The 27,767-nt window shown below is 49.2% G+C and overlaps 3 protein-coding genes across 6 annotated transcripts in view; 2 read left to right on the top strand and 1 right to left on the bottom strand.

The window, feature by feature from the left end:
* PIGL (phosphatidylinositol glycan anchor biosynthesis class L) overlaps positions 1-17,061 on the top strand; it is a 54,686-nt gene extending 37,625 nt beyond the window's left edge. The window contains exons 4-7 of the mRNA XM_027891456.1: positions 2,364-2,431; positions 10,066-10,097; positions 15,253-15,386; positions 16,452-17,061. Coding sequence (XP_027747257.1) covers positions 2,364-2,431; positions 10,066-10,097; positions 15,253-15,386; positions 16,452-16,550 — 333 coding nt within the window. The 3' untranslated portion in view covers positions 16,551-17,061. The remainder of the gene's footprint in view (positions 1-2,363; positions 2,432-10,065; positions 10,098-15,252; positions 15,387-16,451) is intronic.
* A 304-nt stretch (positions 17,062-17,365) lies between these two features.
* On the bottom strand, positions 17,366-20,624 carry CENPV (centromere protein V). The gene is made up of 5 exons (XM_027891455.1): positions 20,413-20,624; positions 19,345-19,443; positions 18,489-18,558; positions 17,976-18,090; positions 17,366-17,635 (listed from the first exon to the last, which is right to left on the bottom strand). The coding sequence occupies exons 1-5, from the start codon at positions 20,622-20,624 to the stop codon at positions 17,511-17,513; spliced, it is 621 nt and encodes a 206-aa protein (XP_027747256.1). The 3' UTR covers positions 17,366-17,510.
* UBC (ubiquitin C) overlaps positions 19,248-27,767 on the top strand; it is a 14,073-nt gene continuing 5,553 nt past the window's right edge. For 2 of the 4 annotated variants that reach the window (XM_027891489.1, XM_027891485.1), the window contains exon 1: positions 27,223-27,356. The gene's annotated coding sequence lies outside the window, so the exon portion shown is untranslated. Of the gene's footprint in view, positions 19,253-26,994; positions 27,168-27,222; positions 27,357-27,385; positions 27,390-27,767 lie in introns of those variants that run through there. The other 2 variants (XM_027891487.1, XM_027891486.1) reach the window with 2 other exon arrangements.

The following is a 27,767-nucleotide window of genomic DNA, read 5'->3' as shown; positions in this document are numbered from 1 at the left end:
TCAAAGGTGTTCCCTTTGCAGACAAAGCAAATGCCACCATGGCCAGGTCAGTGTGCAATAAATACAAATTTATTTATTTGAAGAGACAGGTGCAAATGTCCCAGCAGCAAACTGGACAACAGCAACGGAAAATGAACTCGGTGCAATCTCTTCGGATAGTTCAGATGTTATGTAAGCTCAGCAGCACTAAGAACAGCAGCTTCTATTTCAAAACAGATGTGGAGAAGAAAAACCTCCAAAGGTGTTTCTGAACAGATAATTTCTACGTCAAGAATATTTCCTAACCCAGTCTTGTGCTCCGCAGTTGGCCTGAGCCAGTTTTGTCAAAACAATGATTAGTTTATTTAGTCTGCTCACTGTAGTCTCTTATCTTGGTCTTCTGGTTTGTTCCCTTGTGCCCTCCACAGAAGGAAAAAATGTGTGTTTTGGCTTGCCTGGGTTTTTAGCTTGGTTTCCTAAAGAAACAGGAATAATGCAATGGTATTTATACGTGTGTGCACATGCAAGTTTCAAAAGACTTCAGAGCCCGTTGGCCAATTCCAACCGCAGGGTACCAGTCTTAAAAATGTTCTGCTTGGGCAGGTTATGTGAAAATCAGCGACCAGGCAGAAGAGACAAACCCTTTCTCTGTCCTTATTTAATGAAAGGTTTAGTGCAAGTCCAGCCCTTATCAGACTCACACTGTTATTCACCTGAACAGAAATTTATTCTGCCTGCAGTGAGTGGGGGACGTTGTCATCTTAGGAAAGTGCCACTCTAGGTAGGAGTGACTTCAGAGCATGTTTTTTTCTTATCTGCAAAATACAGGGTGCTATGCTCATTCCCTGAGCTGAATCCATTAATGTCTTTCCCAGATGATCTGCTCCAAAAGCTGCCTTTCCACAGGGAGAGCTCAGCACCAGGGCAGGCCCTGCAGAGCTCCTGGGTAATGCTGGTGTGCAGCAGCCAAAGCTGAAGACATCCTTCATAAAATAAGGGTTGGCCAGAAAATGCTTCTTTGTACCTGAATGAAACCAAATTGGGTCCCACCACTTCCAGCCAGCCAAGAGCAACCTTGGCTGCTTGGTGGCAGCACCTTTAGAGCCGCTGGGCAGAGTGGAAAGTCTGACTGTGGACTTGTTGTGGGCGAATAGGTTTAAAGCAGGCTTGCCTGAAGTTTGTGGGTTTTGAAGTATTTCTGGTCACTGTCTCTGTGTTTCCTCTCCCTCTTTGCACAATGTCCCCTGTGGGGAGGGTGGAGGAGCAAGTTGCAGGAGGGGTGCGGTGACTTTTGGCCTTCCCTTGATCTCTAACCCAGTGCCCCAGGCCCTGCCTATGAAATAGGTTGTGAGAAGGGAGCTGTGCTGAGCGAGCCAGGCAGTGCCATTTCCTTCCCTCAACAGAGAACAAGCTGGCAAGGGAGCAGACATGGGCTGAAATGTGGGGAGTTCATGATTTCTCCCTGGTCCCAGAGAAGGGAGCTGTGGAGGGCTCTGCTGCTGGGCCTGTCCCAGAGCAAGGACTGAACTTTGGGCTGGCCAGGGACTGGCACTTTCACCACCTGGAAGGAGAACCAGCACGCATTACACATTCCCTGCCTGCTCTGCACTTTGTGCTGCCTGTTTGGCTGCTAGGTTGGAAGTGGGAGCCTTTAAATACCCACTGCCCAGCACCACAGAGTGAGTGAGCCCTTAGGGTGGTGCTTCACCCCTGACACATCATTGGCTGGCTGAGGGCAGGGAGCCAGGGGTGTTCTGTGCTCTGGACAGTGGTTAGTGCTGTGTTCACACATTACTTCTGCACTATGAAGTTCCCATTTGTGCAAAAGTGCAGTCAGCCGATTCTTTAAAAAGGCTTATTCTCATGTCAGATTATTCTATCACTGTGTTGTCCTCTGGTGAGGCCTCTTTACAACCAGGACAGTCGTACGTGATTGTGGGGCTCTTCTTACAGCATCGTGTCCGGATCCACAGCACAGCAAACTGTGGTTTCACCCTGTCATTCTAGGATGTTCTCAGATCCAGGAGAGAGTGATTCATAGAGCTGGACCTCTCGGGTCAGGAACATGTTTGCAACAGATCATTTTGAAAGTGACCTTTTGGCCTGGTAATAAGTAACAAGTGCATCCTGCCAGTGGGAACACGATCTTTGTCATCTTTCTGTTGTTCAAGCTGTTAGACTGTGTAGTCATCCAGTTCCAGAGTGGCTTGTTTGTTTAGTTGTATTTCTGTGGCATGATGAGTTCACACACAAGGCCTCTTTGTGCAACACAAAAACAACTCATTAGTTACAATGGGCCGGGGCAGTGCCGTGTTAGATGTCAGAGCTGGGAACTGCAGTCTCCTCCTCCTCCTGAATGGTTCCTGTTCTGTGGTTTATTGCAGGTGGTGACCTTTGATGCGGGAGGAGTGAGTGGCCACGCAAACCACATCTCTCTTTACTCTGCTGTCAGGTACAGTGTGCTCTCACTGCAGCCTCACCTGGGAGCTGCTTGTGTGTGAGCAGAACCAAAACCAGCGCTGACCTCACTGCTGTGACTGAGTGCCAGGCTGTGGGGCACAGGCTGTTTGGAGAAACTGCCACAGCTCTGTAAATAACCAAAGCATCTCTTAGTATTCCATCAGCTGGTACTTTGCCAGGTTCCTTCTCACTGAGCTCTCTTTGCTCTTCCTGTCCTTGATCCCACTAAAATATGCCACAGGTCACTTTGCACTTCTGCTTTGAGGAGGGCGTGTGAATAGCTGGTGTCTGAGCTGGTGGTAGTTGGGTTTTGGAAAGTTCTGTTCCAAGGGATTTGGCCATCCTGTCCAGGTCCCTGAATTTACCTCTCTGACTCAGGGATGTTGCTCTTTCACTGGAGCTGTCCCTGTTTACCACTCTTAGGAAGAGTCAATTAGTTCCTTCACCATTTTATTCCTTACATGATGCCACCCTCTGTCCCTGTGCTGTGGGAAGGTCACTAGACAGAAGTCTCTGTATTAAAATCACCCATATTTTGCTGGCAAGACAGCTCCTGTATTTTACTTTAACCTTCTGCTCATTCAGACCTCACTGTGTCCTAGAGAGGTCTCCAGAGCTTCTCATGCCTTTCCCAGGCATGAGAAGAACTCTTTACAAGTATAGCTTATATTTATAGCACCCATTTGTTTTCTAAATCATCTGTGCCATTCAAATAACTCTTCTGGCTCTCCTTGCTGACAACATCAGAGTGATTTGCCTTTCTCACTTGCCTAGAAAAAGCTGCAGTGCCACAGAACCTGTACTGGGACCTACTGAGCTCCTCTGGGAAGATGCTGAAAGTCTTTGATGCTGGAATTCAGCATTAGAGGGGATCGTGGCTGTTCCCAGCAACTTCTGAAACAGCCTGGAAGAAGGAGAGGGGGTGGAGTTCAAGCAAACTGTGTTTGTTTGGCCTGAGTGGGGAGATGCTTTCTGGCACAGCTAATTGAGGAGTGAGTGAGGAGCAGAGGTTGATGACCCAGGAGCAGAGGCTGATGCTCACACCATTGGCACAGAGGGACTGAAGAGCTCCCAGCTGCCTGGGCCTCTGTTTGCTCAGTCGATTGCTGTACAATCTGCAAATAGGAATGGAGGGCGGGTTGTTGTTTGTGTGACCCCCTACATCCTGAAGAGATCATGGGAAAACAAGCTGGCAGCCGAGTTATGTAGGAGAAAGTTACGGAAAACTCTTGATTTTGATCTTGTCCTTTACTTTGTGGTTGTGCAGAAATTACTTTCCAACCTTTGTGCTTTAGGTTTCCTGTGGGTGTGGTGGGGATTTAACCCCCTTCTCATCTCAGAGCACGTTACTGGAAATATTTATTGTCTGCAAGCCCCTTGAACTCAGCCCTTTGCATTAGTCCTGCTGCAGCAGTCCTGGGCTGCTGAGATCCGTGCTGACAGGGACACCAGAGCACGAGCACTTCTCATTAACTAAGGGCTGCTTTGTGTCTTGTCTCTCTTCCAGTCCTGAATCAGCAGAAATAACCATGGTAGCCCTGTCATCTGCATGTGGCAGGAGCGGTGCTGTGGCCACTGAAAGGTTAAGTTTATTTTTAGTGGCTTGTTTGCCCTCATTATTTTTCAGTTTGTGTTATGGAGGAAGTAGAGCGTGACTGTATCACTCCTGACTCTGTGCCCTGATGAGGTCTCACATGTTGGCCAGTGCTGGGAGCACAAGCTGAGCCTTCTCCCGTCCCCCTGTGCCAGCAGAGCTCTGCAGAGCCCCGAGGGCCCCAGTGCTGCATGGCAAGAACAAGGCAAATGAACTCTCCCCTCCAGGTATCGAGTGCAGTGTGTTCATTAACCATCTCTAAACAAGGTGTGCAAGGTTCTGCCTCCACTGTGGCTCTGAGTGGAAAGGGTGAAGCAGAGGGCCGGTGCAGTGATCCTTGGCTCTTTTGGATTCTCCCAGTCTCTGGGAGATAGACTCGTGCCCACCATCCATGGGATTATTTCTGCAAGAGCAGGGGTAGAACAGGCTGTGTGACCCCTCCCACAGCTCCTCGCTTCAGGAGGTGCAAGTTATTGAACAGCTTCAAGCAATAAAACAGTTCAGGCAGTGGTCATAGCTGAGCAGATGCTCAGTATTGTCTGCTAAAGGCATAAATATTCTTCCCAGTGTCTGGAGCAGAGGTTATGTTCAAAGGAGCAGGAACTATTCAGAAGAAATGAGCCCTTTCCCTTGCAGCATCCTCCATCCTGACAGCTTGCAGGAGTCCAGTGCTGTGTGTGCCTGCCTAGCCTTGAGATCTGGGAGGAGCTGGGAAATGCCAAGGTTCGAGGGTGGATTTGTTCTTCTGCGAGGGAAAAATAAGAAAAAACAGGATGGGAGAGGAACACAAATTGCTATTTGATTTCAGTCTCCCCTGAGAGTATTTCAGTTGTGGCTTCCAAACAGAAAGAAAGACCCAGCCCAAACCCAAGAGAAACCCACAGTAGCAAAGCAGGGGGAATTGGAAGCAATCCTCTGTAGCTCTGCTGCTTTCTTTTCCACCTTGATTTGGCAACATCATTCTTTCTTTTTCCCCAAAACAGAAGCTCTCCCTGTGGCCAAGAGAGGCTGGATCCTTTACACTCATCCAGAAGGAAGAGCAGGGTTTGAGTGACATCCAAGTCACTTTACTGCTCCCTCAGTGTCTGGCCAGTCTCTAGGCACTGTGGTAATAACCTTGGTAAATATTATGTGACAGGAATATTGGAGAACCTCTCCTTTCCTGCGCTTTGAAATGACAGTGTTTGCACTGAGATCACATGTAATACCAAGGGGGTTTAGTTTTGCATGAGTCACTGTGCATTTTGATTTTAAACAACCCCTCTTACCCAGCAGCCTGGCAAATGGGGGGCTGTTGGGTTTGTTGTTTGCTTGTCTGCTTAGGATGGAGAGGAATCATCTTTGGGAGGAGGAAGGACTGTACCACTTGTTTTCTTCAGTGAGCTATCAAATCCATTTCATCCCAGCTAGAACAGAAAAAAAAAAATAGTCTTGTCTGCTTAGGGCAGAGCAAACTGAGTGGAAAATAGGAGCTGCTATATTTAACTACTGTGCATTATGTTGTTATAGCAACTGCATCCATAAAACTTCTATCAATGATGCCATATAAAAAGCTACATCAAGGAATCATTAGCTGAGCCTATTCTCGTCAATTCCATTTGGAAAAACACCTCTCAGTCCTGCAGGATGTTTTTTAACATTCACCAGCTCAGTGGTAGGTTGTAAAAGAGGCTGTGCAGAGGTAATATTTGGGAGCTTAGTTCTTTATCACTCTGCAGCTGATTATGATGCAGCCTGAGTGCCACCGATGCCTCGTTGCACTGACATGTTCACAGCCTGGCTGTTGAATGCCATGGGCATTGTGCAGAAGGGCTGCACTGAGGTTCCCTGAAAGAGGAGGGTTGGTTAAATGCCAGTTTTTAATCCGTATGTTGAAACAATGAACTGTCCAGGCAGTCCCACAGACTCGGTGGGTACCGTTCTCAAAAGCCACCAACTGCATCACGTCCCAACAAAGCAGAGTTCTGCTTGTGTGGAGTTTCCAAGGCCAGGTCTGAAAGGATGTGTTGAGCAGGGAAGAAGCTGTTTTTTGGGTGCTTAGCTTGATAATAGTGAATGACATCCCATTTACCATTTTGTTTGATGCCTTCTTACTCTGTGGGGCTGGAGTGGGACCCTGATCTCTCTCTCCTTTCAGCAGCTGCATCTCAGCATTCTGTTGATCTTAAATGTCCCCTGGGGATCTCAGGAGTGGTGGCTGTGGTTGCACCCAGACTGCCCCCATAAGGTCGAGACAGAATTGTCCTCTGCTGTTCATCCTTAGAGACTTCCCTCAGAGCATTCTGCCCTATGCCTGGTAATATCCCATAGGCTGGGAATGTTATCCTAGATTTTGTCTCATTCCTTCATTTACTCCAAGTTCGATCATTCCAGCCCCCTTCCCTGACACTGTTGAGAGCCATTAGGATTAAAATTGAGCACAGGGCACCAGCATTGAAGGGATTCCCCCCAAAGTAGTTTTTTTATTCCAAAGAAACAGCCTCAGGGGATGTCCTTCCAGCATCATTAGGCAGTGAGTGGAGCAGTGACACTGCACATTCTTCTCCCAGGCACTGCAGGGCCCAAAGCACAGAGCCAGGGAACAGCTCTGTCAGCTGGAATTGCCACTGGCAGAACCATCTTTTGCCACTGGTACACGTGAGCGCAGAGACCTTGGGCAGTGTTTTACAAACTGCACGTTGCTACATGGTGTGGTTCAGGGTGCATGGAAATAGAGCCAGAAAGTCCAGTTAGGGAGGGAGGAGGCATTCCAGATAGCAAACATTCAGCATCTGGCAAGTATATCCTTCTCATGTCTCTGTGACTCCGAGGAGACTGGCTGTTCTTCCTCCTTCACATCTGTTCCATCAGATTAATCAGGCAGATTAGAGGCTGGGATTCTAGATGGAGCCCCAGCACAGCTTTAAGACATCCATTCTTTCCATGCTCTCCAGAACTGTATTTCCCCAGTGCTCCACAGCAGCCAGCACAGTCAGTTCAGTGAAGGGTTTTGCCTTTGGCACAGGAGAGTGTTTGGAGAGTGAAGTCATTGAATTCAGTGAACAACTTCTCATCAAATAGAACATGGCCAAAACCATAACACACCCACCAGGGGAACAGCCCCAGAGTTCTGTGTTGCCCAGAGGAGCTCTGTGTTCCCCAAGACCAAGTTTTCTGCTCTATCTTGACTTCTTTCTTCCCATCAAAGGGAGGTTTCACCGATTGGTGCCGCACAGGAGCTGATCCACTCGCTTTGCTCACATCTTTCCTTGAGGATGACTGAATAAAGGCAGGGAATTTGGGAGGAGCTCAGTCCTGAGTTTGCAGGGTCAGGGCTGTTGGGCCATTGCAGTGTTTCTGCTGAGATGCAGCTGATGGCTGCAGACAGCAACAGCCTTCAGAGCAGCTGGTCCTTGAGGGAGGAGTTGGGGCCGAGTTTTGCAGTGCAGAAATGGTTGGAGCCTTCAGATGTCTCATGGCCTTTTGAAATTCTTCACTGCAGAGGGTCTCCCATGAGGATCTGAACCTACCACAGGCACAACAGAGAGAGTGCAGTGAGAGGTGCCCTGTAATCACCAGCCTCTGGCACTTGGTGGGTGGGTGGGTGGGTGGGTGGGAACAAGCCACCTTAGGTCACTTCATGTTTAAAAAGAATTGTTAAAAGTGTCTCTGGGGGGGGGGAAAAAAACACCCACATGGAAAAAGCTCCTGAAAAAGAGCGTGTTTGTGTTTGACTTCTTGGGATTTTATGCCAAACTCTTTCATTTTGCCCAAACCACAGCAAGTCCAATCTGTAAAACAACATTCCCAAAATGGCAACGGCTGAGAGCTGCAACCTCTCCCCTACTTGGAAGTGTCCCCTGGAGATACTCCAGCAGGGTGGAGATGGGAGCGAGAAGATGGATTTGGGAGAGGATTGGCTCGTTTTGTGAACGTGTGCAGGAGGTAGAGTTTTGTGTTTCTCTCTCTCTCTGTAACCACAGAGTATCTCTTGCCTGAGAAATACAAATGAGCAAGGCTGCAATTCCTGTGCACACAGAGCTGGGTGGAGCCCATTCCCAGAGCTCTGCACTGAGCCTTGCTGAATCCTGAAGCGTTTGGATCAGGACAAAAAGGATGAGCAGAGAAGCAGTTTCTTCATGCCTGTTCTTCCAGATGAGTGACAGGTCTGCTGGCAGCAGCTTTGAGGGCCTTTCAGTAACCAAAATACAGTTTGTGTCTTCTTGAACCCTTATACAGCACAAACTCCTCAATTTGCTGGTGAATGCAGCTTTCCCTTCCCTGCTGAAGACTCTGCCTGCTCCTGCTGAAACGTTTCCATATGAGCTGCATCTCTGGCTCCTGTTTCTGGTGGCAGGAATGGTTATTATTAGTTCCCTCTGGGAGCAGCTCAGTAAGTGCTTTGAAGGTGCCTCCATGGCAGAGCAGCACACCCAGAACAGACACTGGGCCTTCAGATAGTTTGCCAAATTTCACAACCACTCACTGCTTTATCTCTCCAAGCTTGTTCTATAAAGTTCCCACCCCGCTTGCTGTACCAAGTGCTGAATCACTTCTTTGGGTGGCCGCATTCTACTTGTGGGGGAAGAAACCTCTGGCAGAAGAGCAGAGCAGATATTAATGGAGACACTTAAACCTTCCTCGCCCCCACTGGCCACAGAAAATTGCTGGTAACGTTTACAAGGCAACATTTAACAATCTTTGTCAGAGCAGTAAGACTTGAGCGGTGGGGTAGAAGGTGGCCAAGTCAGTATTCCAAGGCCATTGTTTAGTAGGAAATGGTATTGCTTGCAGAGCTTTGGCTCTGGAGCAGAGGAGACCACTGGCAGGAGAATCTGTGTAAGGCATTTGTTTTCTGACTGCTGTTTGAGTTCTGCCATGACCTGCATTTCTGGCTTGACTTTTGCTTTGAATTGTGTTGGATATTCATTACTCCGTGCTTCCTATTTTGTCTATGCCTGTGGAGTTAATCCTTTTCCTTGAACTTAACCAATAGCCAGAGATAATCCTAGTTTGAAAGTGACTGGAGAAACACAGCAGTTTACATATAATGCATGTTTGATCCTGGTTGATTTACACATGAACTGGCACATTGTCCTTCGTTTAATACACCGCTGTAAGGTGATAACAATCTCTTTACATATTACACAGGGTTAAATAACTTTTTTTTTTTTTTTTTTTGTATTTCCTTTCTCCTTTTGGCAAATGTTCCGTTGTTTGGAATTTTTTTTCCTCGTGGAAGAGCACGCCTGGGACAGCCCTGAGTGCCATCTGCTGGAGACCTGCTGCCTCCCAGCCCTGCCATGGGCCAAATCCGGGGTGGTGCAGATGGGAATGTCAGCACAATTGCTCCAAAGCCATGAGCCACAGGCCAGAGCAGGAGAAACAAGAGGGTTAACAAGGAATCGAAGCCAATACCCCCTGATGCTTTCACCATACCAGGATCCTTTGCTTACACTTCTTGATGGAAGTGCCTTCACTGTTCTCATCTCCCACACTGGTCCCCTCATCCTGTTTCCAAGGGAAGCACTTTTGCTACAGAGACTATCCAGGACAAAGTCATGAAGGGATCAAAGTCTTAGTGAGCAAAAAGCCAGAGCAGCTTCTCAGATGTCCCAGTGCCAGTGTGGGTTAGGAAACAAGAAGCTGGTCCCCAAAGAGGAGCTGCTGAGGAAATGTCCCTGGCCAGCAGACCCTGGGCTTTAAACAGCCGGTGCTTCCAGAGGTGAATAGCCTTTGGCAGCCTCTTGCAGTTTCCCTTAGTGCAACTTGAGAAGTTTGAGAGTGAATTGGATTTATAGAGCTTATTTGTGATGTGTCCCAGCAGGCAGGATGAGGAAAGTAATGGCAGAACAGTGTGGGCAGTGAGGCTTATCCCTGCCTGTGGTGTGCATCCAGTGTCAGCTCCTGCAGTTTCTCATAAGATTGGCCATTGTAAATGTGTGTGTGTGTGAAGAGAAAAGGGTTGGTTTAGCGTACAGAGTTTATAGCTGTAAAATCAGGGTTTGGATAACTCCCTGAGTGCTCACCCACATGTATCTCTTCTCTCACAGGTACCTGCATTCAGAGGGGAAGTTACCTGAAGGTAGGTCACCTCACATCCTTGCCTTTGCAGCACTGGGCAGTTGTTTACATCAATGTTCTGTCCAGGGTTCCAGCTGCCCAACTCACCCCTGCAATGCAAATGAACCCCACAGCTCAACTCTTCCTTGCCCTTTTATCTCCCTGCAATTTTTACCCACTCAGGCTTCTCTACAAGCACTTTTCTTCCCGTAGGGGTTCTCCTGTCTGTGTCTCCTGACACTGTGCTGTGATTCAATGTCTGGCCTGTGCCTTTTGCTGTCTTAGGTGAATATGAGTGTTATTTCCAGGTCTCTCAGCTAAGTCACAGAGTTTTTGGTCATGTCTTACTTACAAGCCTTTTTTCTTTTCTGTGACAAAGGCCTCAGAAACCACGACCAGCTTAGCCAAGAATGTTTGCATGTACCAAGTTAAGCTTCCAACAAAATGTGCTCAGGAAAAGAACCTGAAATCTGCAGTGGCACAGCAAGTTATTGTAATGTCTTCTTTCCTCTACAGATGAGCAAGAATCCCTGAGAAAAACCCTCTGTACTAGCAGGGAAAGGAAAGAAACAAATTACAGAAGCAGGTTGCTCCTGACCCCTTTTCTAGCTGCTGTCCCAGAGCAGAGCTGCAGCCCTTACCTCCAGCAAACAGTGCCTGACTCGGGGACAAATGTGAGGAACCAGTTTAGGCACAAAGCTGTCAGTCAGCTCTTTGGACAGAGCATGGGAAGGGGGCTCAACCAGGCCCACCCAGTCAACCTCCTGTTCCCTCAACAGCCATCTGGGTTGTGTTCCTTTAATGCTAATTCCCAAATCATTGTAGGATTTGAATGAGTCACAGCAAATCAGTTTTAATTCTCTGCTAGCAGGAAGTTGCAGACCTAATGAGAGAGTGTGAGCCAAGATGGCAGAATGCCCTTTAGCTGAGTTCTGACTCCAGTCTCTTCAGTTCCCCAATTTATGAAAGAGGAGTACAATGCCAGCTTCTTTCCTGGGACCTTTTCTTTGTTCAGCTTTGGGATGCAGCAGAGCTCTGTGTGCAGTACAAAGGACAAGGATCTGCAGCGGCTGATGTCACTGCTGGCTGTCAGGCCCCATCTCCACTGAGCCACTTCCATGTGCTGTTCATGCAGGTCTGTTAGATTCACTGTGGTCCTCAGTATGGGCTGAGCCTCAAATTCTTTCAGGTTTGAAACAGAACCCATGTATAGAGAACGTTTCCATTTCTCCAGCAGCATCAAGAGACTCCTGGAGCTGTGTGAAAGCCTTGCTGCTCTGATTACATCACATCTGACATGACCTACAAACACCAAAGGAACGGGGAGCTCCCATGCTGCTGCTTACGCTAAGCCTTTCCAAATATAGTCCCAGTCTCATTGAAATTCCCAGTATTTATAATTTGATCTGGCAGGCGTGCAGGGCTGTGCATCAGAGGGGCTTAATGAAACAAGAGTGATGCTGGGATTGAGGCTGTCTGGAGAGAGCTGAAAGGCATGTTCAGGCCATGCATGGAAATTTGCTGCTCTGCTGTTGGTAAGAGGGAACTGTGTGTGGGTGAACCTGTGTAAGCCCATGTGATCAGGGAATCCACAGAAAATCTCGCTGCAAATGCAAGAGCCAGCTAAGCCTTGCATTGCCTCAGTGATATGCAAATGAGCACCCTAAATATCCTGCTTTGCTTTCTAATGCCTTTAGCCAGCATAAACACAACAGGCTTTTTATAATCTGTAATCATGTTCTCCAGCCTGGGCACAAGGACTTGGGCTTGTCTCAGGAAGCCAAGACAGCTGCTGGATATGCTTCCACCCCTGCCACTGGCCCCTTCCAGCTATACCCAGTGCTCTTCCAAAAGAACTGCTGTGCTTCCACCCCTCAGGAGCAGGGCAGGCCTGCAGCGCACACAGAGCTGCCCAGGAGCTCCTCCTTCTCGGCAGACCTGCTGCCTCAGTGCTTTGGAGGTAGAAAGCCAAGCCGAGCAGGCTGCAGGCTTCCCACACTTCTATTCTTGGCCTAATCCAGGAGCTATATTGATCCTGCCCTTTCTGCCAACCTAGAGAGGTTGTATTACACTGCTAATCCCATCCTGCCCAGGTCACAGCAGGCTCTGAAAAGCTTCACCTGCTGGTGTCACAGGAGTGGACTCCTCAATGGCAGCACTGCTCTCACCCTGCTTGGCAGGGCGCAGCCTGTTTCTCTGAACCCTTTTTCATCTCTCCCTGGACTGTACATTCCTTCCCTGCTTCATTTCATCTCACATTCCCATGCAGAACAGGCTTTGCTGTCAGCACATGGAGATCCTTGTGATATCACTGACACAGAAGGCTCTTAGAGTGCCCTTTTTTTTTTTGGGATGCTGAATGCCACCACTTTGCCTGATCTGACCGAGGAGGGCACAGCAGGTCAGACTGAGCCATACTGAAATCATTTGTAGTGGTTTTCATCCCCTATTGCTGAGCTTTGGGGTGTAATTGCTGCATGAATTAATATTTCTTAGTGGAAAAAAAATAAGGAAAGGGAGAGCATGTTTTGCTAACAGAGCAGTCCAGGCTTCAGAGGCTGGTGGTGGGTAACCCTGTGTCAGACCTCTCTTCCCACCACTGCAAGTAGGAGTTCACATGGCATTGCCAGAGTCCATTAACAACCATCCAGGAAAGGAAAGATCCATTGCCCCGTGTTTGCTCAAGCCGTGTCCTCCCTTGTCTGAAAAGCAAACAGGCGGCCAGTGGGAATGCCGGGGACAAGAGCAAGAGGATCCATTTCTATTCCTTTCCTCTGCCACAGTGCAGCATTAATTCTTTTCTCTCAAACTACCCATGACAGCAGCCCAGGGGGTCTCTGCAGAGAAGGGGGAAGAGGGGTTCCCCCACTCGTGGCACATCACCAGTTTCCTTCCAAGATTGGAAACAAGAAATTCTGTAGTGGGAGTAGAAGAACCGTCAGGGCACTTCAGTTTGTGAACAAGTGCAGCACTTGTCCCTGCAGAGCATCCTTTGCAGTAGCAGCTGAGACCGATGGCAGCCAAACAGCAACTGCTCTGCTTGTCACTTGTCCAGGTGGGCCGGGAGCGGGCCGGGGGCTCAGGCTCGCGGTCAGGAAGTGGCACAAGCCACCCGTGCTGGTCCCACAGCTCCTGCATTCCCGCACGTCCAGAGGGGACTCCGCGGGGAGCTTGGCAGAGCCGGCGCTGCTCGCAGATGGCATCGCACAGCTGCTGCTCGCAGGAGCGCCGTGACCTTGCGGGGCGGGGGGCTGAGGCTGCGGGAGGACGGGGCTGGGGACACGGCACTGGCACGGCTAAGATAGCAGGGTGTTGGAGGCAGAGGGTGCCAGGAGGGGTCTGAGCCGGCCGGGCCGGGCAGCGCTGCGGGTCCCGTCCCGCGGCCGGCGGACACCGCCATCTCCCGGCGGCTCCCTGAGCAACGCCCGCAGTTCAGGAGGGCTTTTCCTCCGGGTCCTGGCACAGCACAGACTCCTGTCAGCTTTTATCTGGATAGAAATGCCAGTGATTTCCCTTGAGGTCTCTAACCCTGCCCATCGCTGCCCTCAGCGGGAGAAAAGAGCTCCTGTGAGTGCTGTGTCCGTCCTGCTGGGGAGTCATGTCCCAGGATTGGTGGAAGGGGAGCATGGCCCTGGAGCCCTCTGAGATGCTGAAATAAGGAGTTACCAGTTTTGCTTTGGAGAGTGGAAAAGGCTATTGAAAAGTTGGAACAAGTTGTACATCCTACTCTTGAAGGAGAGAAAAGAAAGAAAGGAATTGAAAGATCCCAGAGATGTGCTGGAGAGAGTCCGTGGGGGCTGCCATGTCCTGCCCTTGCAGGCTTTGACTGGAATAAAAGCAAGCCCTTTCTTTGCAGTGAAATGAGTCAGAATCACTGGAAAAAGGCTGGAACAAATCACTTATGAGGGGATTTGTGAGGATGGTCCCATGTGTGCTGTTTGTCCCTGGGTTCAGTGTGTCACAGCCCCCTGGCTGGTGCTGGTGGGGCATCGAGTGCCAGACTCAAACCTGAAGGCTTGTGGGAGTTTCCCCTGTGTCTCCAGGAAATTGTAGAGCAACAAGTTTTCCCTTCCTATCTCAGGCTTGGTAGAGGCTAAACTGAGGCATCTACCAAATGTCCAAAGTAGGGAAAAGATCTTTGTTCCTGCTCCCATCCTGGGGAATCTTTTCCCTTAGGGGAACACAAGTCCTGCTGACATTGTAGGGCTGAAAGGCATTTGAGCACCACCAGCTTAAGCAGTTATTAGACTTGAGCACAGACTTCCCACACTGAAATGGTGCTTCAGGAGCCTCTGCAGCAGCTCAGCTTTGTCCTGTGTCTCCTTTGTGTAATCTCACTGTTTCAGGGCACTCTGAAGAAAATCCAGTTGTGAATTGAATTGTGTCTCTGGCCACCTGTGTAAACTGTTACTTTGGCCTCTTCTGTCAGACTTTAATGCAATGTGTGAAGTGTGGAGCATAATCACAGCAGCTTCCAAGCCCCGGGAAATCCCAAAGCAGCTCCTTTGAGAGCTACAGGCTCTAAAAGGCACCATCAGTAGCTCTGAGCTCATCAGTGAAGACAATTTAGCCATAGTAAAAAAATTAGCAATTAACTTTCGAGTTCAAGAGGATCTTTAAAACACACACAAAAAAAAAAGCTTCCAGACCAGCACAATCTTTATACATCTTACCTTCCTCTGCTTCATCACAAACATCTGAGCAATGTATTCTGGAACTCTGTTAAAGTGTAACTGCCTGCCTGAGTTAATATTTGATACTACCATTCCTGAGACATGTAAATATTTATTCTGTAGCTAAGAATTGGATTAGAAAGGTGAAATTTCATTTTGGTAGCTGAACAGACTGCTGTTTTAAATGTCCATTATGTGATAGAGTGCCAGCATTCAGAGAATCATCATTATGTAGGAATAGTTTGGGGTAGTCAAACCTAGTTTTGCTTTCAACAGACTGTAAACTACAAATAGTCATATACTGAATAAGGACTGGTACAAATGGTCATAAACATGCACTGGGCACAAAGAGATCCTGGTAGAAGCATCAGGAAAAGTTGCTCCCCTTTTGCACCAGGATCCTAAGTCCAGCAACATAGGGGAGCCAGCAAAGACCTGCTGAGCCTGTAGAGAAGGACACCTTACAACACTGTTTTGAAATAATTCCCCTCTTTGTCTGTGCAGGGTGCCGTGTGCTCGTGCTCGAGTCAGTAAATCTCTTGAGGAAGTACATTTCCTTCCTGGATGTGCCCATCTCCTGCCTCCTGCCCAGGGATGCCCTGTTCATCCTCACAGAGGAGGAGACTGAGCAAGCCAAGGTGAGATATGTGGCACCTGCTTCACCTGCTTGAATGGCTCATCGTCATTGTGAAGACTTTGGTCAGGAGTGTCACATTCACGGGGAATTTCCTAAGTGGGTTATAAATGTCACTGAGGAATGTCTGCAGGGACTTGTAAAACATGAATGGACAAGGCAGCTTACCTCATGTGCTGTGTGACAGGACACGGCTGAGTGGGTTTGCAGCTCAGAGCACTGAGTTTTACAGTGTCCAGGATGCATTTCAGAGGAGACTGGATCCAACATATTATTCTGAATATATGAGTGGCCTGTCAAAGACTGGCATGACTCCATACCAGGAGCAGCATCCCTGCATCACAGCTCTAACTAAAGATGGAAACAGCCTGTGAACTTATGGTCCAAAGAGTTCCCTTCTTTACTATGCATTTTTTATTTTGCTGCATGAGATCTCACACATTTAGTCCACACTTCCCTGTATCAGAATCTGATTAGCTCCCCTTCCGTAGCATGAAAATGTTTGCCCAGAAAACAGTGCTGTTAATTCACAAATTGCAGAACTTGCCTGCTTTTGAGGCTGCTGAACTGGAGAGTTACACATGGAAACTGCTCAGATAGAGGTGGTGTTCGTTATTCCCATGTGTTTTTTGTTTCTGAAACCTGACCTTTCTGGGCTGATGCACTATAAATATTCGGTTTCAGCTGGCAGTGCGTGGTCGGAAGCAAATGCAGGGATGTTCCCAGATACTCACCTATCAGGTTCCTGCTCCCCCAGCATGTGAACACTCAGGCATGAGATCACGTGGGGAGGAGGAGTTATAAGTGATAAATATACTGTCTCAGCACCAATCTGCAGCTGATGATGTCCTTTGAACAGGACCCTCTGCACAGCAGGCAGCCCAACACCAGCAACACGGGAGCAGAGAGGCCCCATGGATTAGGCAGCGTCCCCCTGCTCACTGAAAACAGGCTGTCCTTTAAATTGGCAGGCCTAGGAAACTGCCCTATAAAAGGAGGCCTAGGAAACTGCCCTCACATGAGGCCTGGAAGGTTCCTGTAATGCTCTCTCCCCTCTTTTTCCTCCTAGAGGGCCATGCGGTGCCATCGCAGCCAACTGCTCTGGTTCCGTCACCTCTACGTGCTCTTCTCACGGTACATGGTGGTCAATTCTCTGCGCCTGCTGTAGCAGGACGTGGCTCACAACTCCAGGAGAGAAGAATGACCAAAAAAAAAAGGACCATGCCAGGCCCAGGACTAAAGGAGACTCCTGCACTATGGGCTGGAGAGGATGGGATGCTCTTTGTGCAGCATTTTGCAGGCTACAGAAACCAGGAGTGGGAACTTCCCTCTGAATGTCTTGTTGCCTGATACCTTGAGATGAACAGGGTTTAACAGCTGCTCTGGTTTCTCACTGTAGGAGCTTAACTAGGGTGAGAAATTTGGATTAACTTAATTAGGAGTTGAGTGCAGGAGTATTCTGCACTGGAGAAGATATGGCACAAACTATTTCCCCAAGAAGATACAGCTGCAAGGACTGCTTGGCAACTGTCTCTTGGTGCTTTTGTAAAATCCAGGTATCAGGAGGAACTTTTCAAAGAACACGCTATCTCCCCAGATACCAGATCTACAAAGACCTTCCTTATTCAGTCAGAACTTTAAAAAGCCAAAGCTTTTGAATAAAACATCAGAAATAATACGAATTTCTCTAATTGCACTGATCTTTGCTGCTGCTGCTGCTGCTTCTTTCATACATATTGTGTTGCAGGCTCCACCTCCTCAGTGTCTCTCATGAAACACGAGCATTTCTTCTTGCTTCAGAACATGGGGCTCAAGATCAACTCACAAGAGTCTCAGCAGGACGTAGGAATGAGGTGCAAGACACCCAGACTGTAACTAGGTCCTTTGTATGGTGACTTAAACTTTAGCACAGCTAAGGGAAAAGTGCCAAACCAGCAACCCTGGAGTGGTTTAAAGAATAAAACACTGAAAGTCACAAAGGAATGAGACAATCAGCATAGAAAGATTTATTTAAGAAACAGATGACAGATTACAGTAATGTAGAGACTGATTTCACCATCCATCACCCAGGAAATCCCAGACTGCAGTTCCACAGCAGTGCTCCAAGTTCAGTCGCTGGAAGGCTGTGTCAGGGCTTTGACATGTCTCTGATGGTCTTATGCTCCTTCACTGCTTTCTCCCACTCCTTGCCATTGATATCCTCTGTGATAACGGTCTGCACGGTGCCATCATCCAGGCAATGGGGAGCTATTCCTGGAGAAAGAGCACAGAGAAACCTGCTCCTCAGAAAGTGAGGGAGATGCCTGCACCACTCCTGGATGGGGCATCCCAGGGAATATCAGTGCTACTGCTGCAAGCCTGAGGAGCCTGGCTGAGAATCCTGTCCCAGGCACAAGCCCACACATCATAGGTAAGACTGTTTCTTACGGAGGAGCTACAGGTTCAGGCTGCAGTTCCAGATGTTGAACACTTCAGGGACAAACTCTTAAGGCACATGCTGCTGCCTGCTGTCCTGCTGGCATCCAGTGGAGCCTTTACTCAAGGGTTGCTTGGTGGATAGGTTTGGTTACCACAGCTTCCTCTTTGTACCTACCGTAACCATCTGGGTTGGAACGAGGAGTATAAAAGCTCTGGACACCACAGGTCTTGCAGAACGTGTGCTGGGCACGGTGTGTGTTGAAGGTGTATGTTGTCAAATTATCAGCACCCTGAGCAAATGAGAAGCAGTTTTCTATGTAAATAGGTTTTCTATATAAATACATGGATAAATTACTTTGGGCCTATAGGTAAGAAATGGAAAATTTAAAATACCACCTTCCTCTCCTGAGACACAGAGTTCTGCATTCATGCTCCTTTTCTGAGCCCCTGTGCTCTGTATGTAAACGTGTCCATAACAGTCAAGCCTCAGAACTGCAAGAGCTCCACCATCACCTCACTAAATAAGAAGCACTAACACACCCACACCAGACAGTACAAAATTCAGCCATTTCCCCCAGCCAGCCACACACAAACTTAGGATAGAAAACTGGGTGTTGCTTGGATCCAGGCTAACACTGGATTAGACTGCTCAAGCTCATGGCCATGCTCTTACTGTGCTTTACTCTACCTGCAGCAGCTTGAAACGCGACGCTGGCACAATGAAGTGTCTGTTCTGTTTCTTTGTGCAAATGCTGCAACTGTAAAAGAAAAAGCAGACCTTTCTAGAAGCAGTGGACAAGTTGTAGTGCAGCACTCAGATCTAGCAGGGACCTCTTGACAACAGAAATTCCACTGACAGTTAGAATGGCTCCTGGATGGCTTCACAGAGGTAAAGTGGTGAAAGTGGACTTGTGGTGTCAGAAGTGTTTGGCTGAGCACACCCATGGAACAGACTGACCCTACACAGGTACCCCTATAAGGTATCTTCCTACACCAAACATATTCTTCACATACACAACTCTTAAGGACACACTCTAGCCCTGAAAAATCTTTCAGACCATGCCTGGCCAATTTTGCCAACATTAATTGCTTTGCAAACAAGAAAGCAAAGTTCAGAAGTTCACCCGTGAGCAAAGTGCTTGCGGGCAAAGGGGGATCACTGATGAAATCAGAGAGTGGTTTAGGTTGAGGCATATGGTCAGAGATGTACTGTCACTTGAGAAGACCAGGTTAAAAAAGGATCAGTGTGCTCTGTGCCCACTGACTGAGAGGAAATACAAAGCAGATGGCTGAGCTTCTGCACTCACTAGATCTCTCCTGACACTTTCTGCATGAGCATGGCTGTGAGACCTGAAGTCCTGCCCAAAGAAGCAGCACCTGAAATCCCTGGCGCTGATCTCAAGATTGGATCAGGACATAATTGGGGTAAACCCCATGGAAACAGCTCAGAGGGTGTTCTGCAGCTGTCTCATCTTTTAGCTCTAAGGCTGCAGAAGCAGACAAGCTGATATTCATGTATGAGAACAGGGAACAAAACAACTCACTTGCAGTTGAACACGTGCAGATCTGGTGAAGCCCAGACCTCAAATCGGACGGCTCCACAGTGACAGCCTCCTGTGTGCTTGACCAAACCTCTGTGTTCACTGGAGAGAGACACAACAGAGCTCTTGTGATTATACTCTCTTTTTTTGGCCAAGAAAGCAGTAAGGCTATATACAACATTATTTAGGTCTGCCTTGAGCAATTGCAGAGCACCAGGAAATGTATCCACTCAAACGTACTTTAATACCATGGGTCAGAGTGAGGTAGGGAATGGACTTTGTCCTCACAGCAACTGCTTTTGTGGTTTAATTAAAATGGTGAAAAGGAAAGAAGAATAGCATTTTTAGGACCCTCCACTCTGTATAAGAGAGCTGCCCACCACAGTCCAGGTCACAGTGTCACCCAGGCTGCAGCTGTGTCCTGCACAACCCTACAGAACCAGGGTTATTACCACAGGACAACCTGCTTGGAACTGAGAACTGAAATTTCCCACAATTTTCCCCACAACTCCTCCAGCACCACTAATATTGCTCCATTTAAAAGCTGGAAAAAGCAGAGATAACTAGATTTTACATAACATTTGAAACGTGATTTATTTCAGACTGTAATTGCGGGGGAACTTTATGATCTAAGGAATTTCTCAGCCTGTGCCTCTCCCTCTCTGAATTGCCTCCACAGCAGCTGGGCAGACTCACCGTGCCGGGTCAATCACAAAACGCATGGGAAAAACATTTTCCTTTCAGATTTTCCCTCCCACGGACACTGACTGATTACAGCGCGGCGATGATGTGCAGCGCTCTGCAAACAGCGAGCACAGGAAATTGGGTGGAGATTCAAAAGCTGAGCCTCGCCGTGCCCCCAAGGGCATTTTTGCCGGGAGAGCCGTAGGACAAGGGGAAGCTTCAGCAGAAAAAGCCACTTTCCCTGTGGTGCCTGCGCCCCCTCCCCACACCCCGGCTCCCCCCGCCGCCCTCCGCGGCACCTCCCGCAGCCCACGCCCCGCTGTGCGGGAGCGGCCGGGGGAGCGATGCTGCCACGGGCCGGGGCCGGACCGCGGCCCCGCTACTCACTACGCGTCCAGCAGCAGCCGCGCCGCCTCCTCGCAGCTCAGCCCGTGCCGCTTCTGGAAGGCGGCCCAGCGCCCGCTCTGCGCCCCCAGATCGAAGGGGCCGGGGGCGCGGGGGGGCTCGGCCTTCCCCCTGGGCGAGGAGCCCCCCGCGTTCCTGCCCCGCGCCCGGCGGGTCCCGCCCGCGGCCGCGCCGCTCTGCCGGCAGCGCCCCATGCGCCGCCCCGCCCGCCGCCACCGGGGGGCGCCCCCGCGCCGGGAGCGGCCACAGCGAGCGGGGCCGGGAACGGAGGGGCGGCCGCGGCGCGGAAGGGGCTGGGACACGGCGGGACAGCGGGGCGGGGCTGGGGCGCCCAGGGGCGGTGTGTGCCCAGATGGCCAGCAAGGTCAAAGGCGTCCTGGCTTGTGGTGGCAACAACGTGGCCAGAAAGACCACGGTAGTGATGGTCGTCCCCCTCCCCACCCCGTACTCGGTGCTGGTGAGGCCGCACCTCCAATCCTGGGTTCGGTTTTGGGGCCCTGGCGACAACAAGGACACTGAGGGGCTGGAGCGTGTCCAGGGAAGGGCAGAGGAGCTGGGGGGAAGGGGCTGCAGCACAAGCGAGATGAGGAGCGGCTGAGGGAGCTGGGGGGGCTCAGCCTGCAGGAAAGGAGGCTCAGGGGGGTCCTAATTGCTCTCTGGAAGTCTCTGAAAGGAGAGTGGAGCTGTGGGGGGACAAGAAAGGATGGGAGGAAAGGATCTGAAGTTGCATCAGTGGAGATTTAAGTTGGATATTCGGAAAACAATTATTCACTGGAAGGGTGTTCAGGCACTGGAACAGGCTGCTCAAGGAAGTGGTTGAGTCACCCTCCCTTGAAATGCTTAAGAAACTACTGGATGTGGCCCTTGGGGACATAGTTTAGTGGTGGTCTTGGCAGTGCTGGGGGACATCTTAAAGGTTTTTCCAGTGATTCTGTGACTCCATGATTCCAGGGACTGGGGCACAGCAGGGCTGGGGGGCAGGTGGGCACTGTGAGCGAGCAAAGCTGGAAGGACGTTCATGGCCCAGACTGTGTCCCGAGGGCTCACTTCTCCCACCTCAAACCCTTGCTTAGGCCAGGCATGCCAGTTATCCACAGGCATGAGCCCGAGGTTCTCCCTCTCATTCTGAGCATACTCAAGGATGTGAAGGTCTGTGCAGACCTGAGGGGCTGCTGTTGTTTCACATCTCTGCTATGCACAACCCTCATATAGACACAAGATCACTGTGTGACATCGCTCCACTAGTGGTAAATATCTCACAAAAAGCTATTCCTGAACATCTGAAAGCCAGTGCTGTTTCTCAAGTAAAACTATTCAATGCAGGGAGAAGTCCAAATTTTGGAGGTGTCCAAGGCACATTTGGTTGGGGGGGGGGGGAAATCACTCCAAGGATGAACTTTGTGCCCAGTGTTGGAGGACTGGACGTTCATTTTGTTTGACTTCTAATCAAGGATTTGTATTCAACAGGACTTAATGTCTTGCCCTTTCCAAGAAGGGGAATGGGGAAAGATGTAAACAAGTGAGCTGACGGTCTGTGGAGAGGCAGAAGGTCAGGTCTCAGCCAGGAATATGTCAAAGCAACAGGACGATGATGAATGAAACATCTCTCAGCACTCTCTGGTCTGGAAAAGAGCTTTAAAAACATGCTAGCACAGGGTGCAGGCTGCTGTCCTGAGATGGCACATGCCACGATTTGCATAACAATCCTGTGGCTCAGCACTTCTCCCATGATAGGAAAGGGCACTGAGTTGCAATTTCCTGTTATCCCTCCTGTGAACCTCTGCACTGGTTACTCATTCTAATGGAACCATTTTAATACACCCTGTGTGACAAATTCTGGCCCATGCCAGCGTGTTCATCTGCAGCTTCTGATCTGAGCCACTCCCAGACCTTTAGCCACGCTAGATTTCGTGTTAGTCACCTTATATTTTGGGAGGAAAAAGCCGCTGAGGTGAAACTGGAAAGGCACTGAAACTGAGCCTGTGCAGGTTCCAGCAGGGGTTCATTGCCTTTCAGCACAGACACCAGCAGCAGGCACAGGTGTCAGCCCACATGGTCTGTCCTGTCCTAAAAGCACTCAACTGCTCTACACTGAAATCCAGAATGTATTTTAGGAGTTTGTTAGTGATCAGTTCACAGAAATTACCTTCTCCCTGTAAGACAGGAGCCACTTGCACTTGTACACGTTCAAAAAGCAGATCCAGGGAGAAAACTCTACTGAGTTTGCAGTCCTTGTATGATCTGCAAATCTGTTGCTCTCTGTGCCCCTCCACAATTAATTCAGCTTATTTTGAATGTAGAAATAATTTTGAGAAGCTGAATTCTGTTCCCCTGTGATGTTTCAGGATAAAGAACTGGAGGATAAAAATGGAAGAACAAAATGCAGTTTGGTTTCCTAAGACCACAGTAAAGAAATTCTTCCTCCTTTTTCACTTGTTCCTTATTTTACTGCAGAGGGTTCTCAGAGCTCAAATTTGGCTCTCACGTAAATAATCAGTTCAAGAGCTTTACAGGGGAGCTCTGGATGATGACATATTTCACAGTTATTCTGAGTTGAAAGCCCTAAATTTCAATGATCACATATTGTATTGTCAGTGTACCTGGGCAGCAGGTGCTTTGTAGTGTCCAGAGAGTTAACAGCTTTCATTTCATTATTCCAAAGCTGATGCAATGTTTGCCAGACTTCAGTAGGGACCCATAGCTTGATGAAAAATGTATTTGCTCTTATGCTTGTGAAGCAAAATGGAGAAGGAAGAATTATCCAGACAGATGATGGGATAGACAAGAGGAAAAGTCCAGTAAATCACAGTTGGTTCTCTGTGTAGGTGGCTTGTGATACTCAAAGTCCAACAGTTGACGTGTTCCAGTGTAAAAGTACAAAGGGGTTTTTCTGTGCCATCTCAGCTCTGCTTGTATAACAATGACTCAGCTCTGCAGCTCTGGCTCACAGCCCACATTGAAATTCTGTCTGTGGGAGCATTTTCATCCCCAAAGCAGCACTGAAAGCAGCTACACGTTTGTGAAAAGGAATTAGGAACTGTGATGTTTTTTATCTAATAAGCAGGGGACTAGGAGTTGTGTATAGCTGACACCACGCTGAAAAGAACAGGCTGTTAAAACTATGGGGTATGTTCAGGGGAGAAAAATGTTAGGGCTTGGTTTTTAGTCTCCTGGTGGAGGGGGAAGCATTCTGGACATTCTCCTCACCATCAAGGGACCCAAGCTGGATCTGAAAACAAAGTGCAGGAGGTATCACCCCTGGGCCAGTGGATAAAGCCTGGTCAGAACAGCCTTGGCAGTGTTTGTTTTTGTTCACTGTCACAGGGGTTCTATTGAACATATTAACAATGATTTACAGCATTTTAGGACTTACTTCTGTCTGTCTGTCTGTCTGTTTTTCAAGGTGCTTCTTTGCTATCCTGCTGAAATTCCTTACCCCAGAAACCAGAAGATAAAAGGGCTCTGAGGCAGCAGAGAGGACGTGAACAAAGAGCTCCCTCCCTGCACTGCAGCTTGGATCCGATCCAAAACACTCAGGGCAGGAGGCAGGCTGGAGACAGGCAGACAAGTAATTTTTAGAATAGACCTAGTTATTAATTGTTGCTTTCACTGGCACAACATGCAGACACAAGCCTGTGATTTTAGCCCAATGGTGGCTTTATAAAATGCCCTCTGTAGGTCTCCTTCCATCAGAGCAGAGTGAAGTGACACATGTCCCTCTGGGTCAGTCAGACCTGCAGAGAGAGACGTGCCCGAGCCTGTTTATCAGGGTAGCACAGATCTTACAGCTGAGTCCCATGTGTCCTGCAGAGTTAAAATATTCTTAAAACAAACAGGGACAGAGGAGTATCCCTCACTTTTCTCCTTTTACTACCAATCTATTTGTTTTTCTTATGCTTTCAGCTCCTGAAGTTGGAAGCTTATAAAAAACTTTGTTTATTGAAGGTTGTTTTTTTTTTTTTAGCACAAGGCTTTAAAAACAAAACTCAGCGAGTTGTCTTTTTTTGGTAATCTCATCATATTACAGTCAATCTCTCTGTACTTAGAATTATGATTCACTGTTTTTGTAACCCTTGAACTTGTCAGCACGGGGACAAGCAGTAACATGCCACGAGTCTGTTTGTCTCGTGGGTGGAACTTCAGCAAAGTCTGGGTCTCATTGCAGTGTTACAGGCTTGGGGAGGATATATTTATCTCCATGACTGTAAATAAGTAAATATAATTACCCTGTGTTATAAACAGTGAGAGAGATCTGAGGTAGGTGTGAGTAATGTTATGAGATAGGAATATATATATGTATAGTTTATATATATTGGTTTCTTCCCTGTGGCAAGTAGCCCTATTTTTGTCTGAACAAAGAACAGTAACTGGACTTGCAACACACAGTCAGAAGGCCTGACTGGCTGTCCCAAGCTAAACCTTGTAACTAAAGATGAACAGATTGCCTCAGTCCACATTGCTCATGGAAAAATGATCCCTCGTTGCTAGGACATTAGCCTACATAAAAAGCAGCCCCAGCTTGTGTTCCAGAATGTACAGATTCGTTGGAAACACTTCCCTGACCCCAGATTCTTCTCCTCTGAAAGTAGGTTGCTTTGTACTACTGCCCAGTGACCTACTTTTGAAACCACTTGGAAGGAAATACGTGTTCCCAACTGCAGGCCCCATGCCCTGGCGAAAGCTGGAGCCACCTGTGCAGCCAGGCCAGTCACAAGATAGAGATTTCTGGGTTTTTTCAGCTTTGCATTTATTTATATACAGTTCAGAGTCAGCTGCTTCATGATTTTTATTCACCAGAAGCCACTGGAGGAAGAGTGGAATGTTTGTTAAATACATGTGCTTTGTACAACCAGGATTGAGCTATTCTTAGGGAAAAAAAAACAAACAAGGGAAGGCTCCTCTGCTTTTTGGTTTATACAGAAAGGAAAAATTGACAGAAATTTCTTCTTCTCCACCTACAAGGACATTAAAAAGGGAGACATGCACAGAGAAATCCTTAATACAAGTCTGATCTGCTCAGACACTGCCCAGGCTTTACATTAGCCTGTGGTTCATCTCCAGCTTTACAGACGTGCCATTTCACATTTGTAAATATTAGTTCCTCGTGGCCTCCCTCTCCAGACTCCGTGGCAGAGTCTGTCCCTGGAGCTGAGCCTGGGATGTACAGCATGCCCAGGCCAGCCTTGGAGCAAACATTCAGTCCCCCTGGCACCACCAAACAAAACCAGCCTGCTGGAAACACTGAGCAAAGCTGGCAGCACAAAGCATACCAATGGGAAATTGCCCAACTCTGCCTTTTGCTCTGAATTTATGTAGCCAAATAATATTTCCTTGGTTGGCTATTGCCATGGAGCTGTCTCTGAACGTTCCTGTTACCATTTTTTCCCCTCTTCCTGTTTCTACAGTGCAAGTAACTGTTAGGATGATTTATTTCCTTTTTACTGTAAACCAGGGAGTTCTAGAAACCCTGTGAGGAGAAAAGAAAGCAAAAGGGTTTTGGTGGTGGTGGTGAGGTTTTTTGGTGTTTTTGTACTTCTGTCTAGGTTTGAGGGTTTTTTTAGGGGGAAATAGAGCATCTCTGTGCTGAATCTTGCCACTCACACGAGTGCTGATGCTTTGTGAGGGGAGGATTGAACAAGGTCATTTGCCTTCACTGAAGGAGCAGCAGATAAAGCTGCTAGAAAACACATAAAAGCCTTCTTGGATTTTGTGTATCCAGCTTTAACATGACATAAAATGAGTTAAGAAACAGACTGAAAGGTACGACGAAGCCCAATTAACCCAGGGCGCATTTCCAAATCAGCTCACAGAAGGAAGTTGCTCCATAACCGATCAAAGCTTCCTGTTCTGGGGGGCGAGTAAACAAGCATTTGAATTACAAATGTCAGCATTTCATCACGGGGCTTGTTTTGCAGCCTCACATGAGAGAATTAACCGGTCAGCCCAGTTCCAGGCAGTTCCAAGGGCAGTTCAGGAGCTGGGCCGCGTGACTGGGGCCGCTCGTGTGACACACCGGGAGCCACCAGCGCTCCCCGAACTCCTGAATTATGTATTTCACCAGCTTTGCCAACTCAGCCCTGCTTTTCCTGGCTTTTCCTCTCAGCCCGATGGGGCAGGACCAGCCCTCCAGACTGTTCTGGGCTTTCCCGTGAATTCTCAGCGATCCCAGGGAAGGGGTCGGTCAGAGGCGCTGGGGGTCACAAATCACTGGCACCAAGGGTCACCCTCCTTTTTGGGGGGCACCTTTGCTCTAGTCCTTGCCAGGCTCTTCCTTGAGCACTGCCGGGGTTAAGGCAGGGGTTAAAAAGCCACAGCGCCACACAATTCCAACCCCTGTCCCCTCAGGGCCTGTCTCCCCTCACCCACTCCCCCGCCTGCCCCCCCTCCGAAATCTGCCCCGCCAGGCGGCGCCCCCTTAGCAACAGCGTGACCTCACTGCCCACCAATCAGCGCCGAGCGGCGCCGAAGCTTCCAGAGCTTTCCCTGCAACGGCCGCCCCCGCCCCTCGCCAACTGCCGCTCGCGTCAGCCAATCAGCGACCGCCCTGCGTCACGCCCCTCCAATCACCGACGGACTTCCCGGTCGCCCTACGATCCCCTAACGCAGCGCCTCGAGGGAGGACACCTCCAGATCCATCCGCGTTCTCAGAAATGTACGGATTTTTAAGGGTGTGAGCCCCCTTGCTGAGACTCCGGGATCTCTTTTTTGCCTAGAAGAGAGATTGGAGCGGAAAAAAGGCGAGTATTTTCCATAACAGAGGTTTTTTCCTGGGGACTACTTTGCGAGGCGGATGGACACTTTTTCTGGAGTGGGCGGGGACTCTGTGTCCGTTGCCCCATAAATAGGGGCGGGTGTGCGTCACTCGGCAGAGCTGAGCTGCAGCGATACAGAGACTTTCTGAGGGATCAGCGTTCAGGGCCGGAGACGTGAGTGCGCTGGGGGGGAGCTCGGGGAGTGGGATGGGGGAAATGGGGCGGTTTTGCTGGGCAGGAGCGAACCAGGCGGCGTGGGCGCTGCTGGGCGGGTTGGGGGAGTTTGCGGAGCGAGCCAGAGCGGGGGGCGGACAGAATTGCTCACTGTTTTCGTGCTGCTCTGAGCCGCGTCGGCGAGAGCTGAGGTGGGGGGGGTGGCAGTCAGAATAACCGCCGTGCGGGAGGGCGGTGTCGCTGTGGTGAAGATGGCGGGGGCTGAGGCTGAGCCGCCTCGCCCGGAAGGCGGGTGTGAGTCACGGCCGGGGCGGGGGAGCGGCCTCCCCGCCCCAGGGCGGGGCCCGGGGGGAGTCCGGGGCCTCCGGTGCCGCGGGGCTGCTTTGGGAAGGGGGTGTGTGAGGGGGATTC

Source organism: Empidonax traillii, unplaced genomic scaffold (assembly GCF_003031625.1).
Source record: "Empidonax traillii isolate 1590-97213 ecotype Southwest subspecies unplaced genomic scaffold, ASM303162v1 scaffold322:size1131127, whole genome shotgun sequence".
Taxonomy (NCBI): domain Eukaryota; kingdom Metazoa; phylum Chordata; class Aves; order Passeriformes; family Tyrannidae; genus Empidonax; species Empidonax traillii.
The sequence above is the reverse complement of the archived record's forward strand: the minus strand, read 5'-3'. Positions and strand labels throughout refer to the sequence as shown.

Excerpts from the sequence above, each read along its gene's own strand:
- CENPV (XM_027891455.1), bottom strand. The coding sequence starts at position 20,624 with ATGGGGCGCTGCCGGCAGAGCGGCGCGGCCGCGGGCGGGACCCGCCGG. Across the intron at positions 19,444-20,412 it reads CGGCTGCTGCTGGACGCGTA|TGAACACAGAGGTTTGGTCA; the intron begins GTGAGTAGCGGG and ends GTCTCTCTCCAG. Across the intron at positions 18,559-19,344 it reads CTGCACGTGTTCAACTGCAA|TTGCAGCATTTGCACAAAGA; the intron begins GTGAGTTGTTTT and ends TTTCTTTTACAG.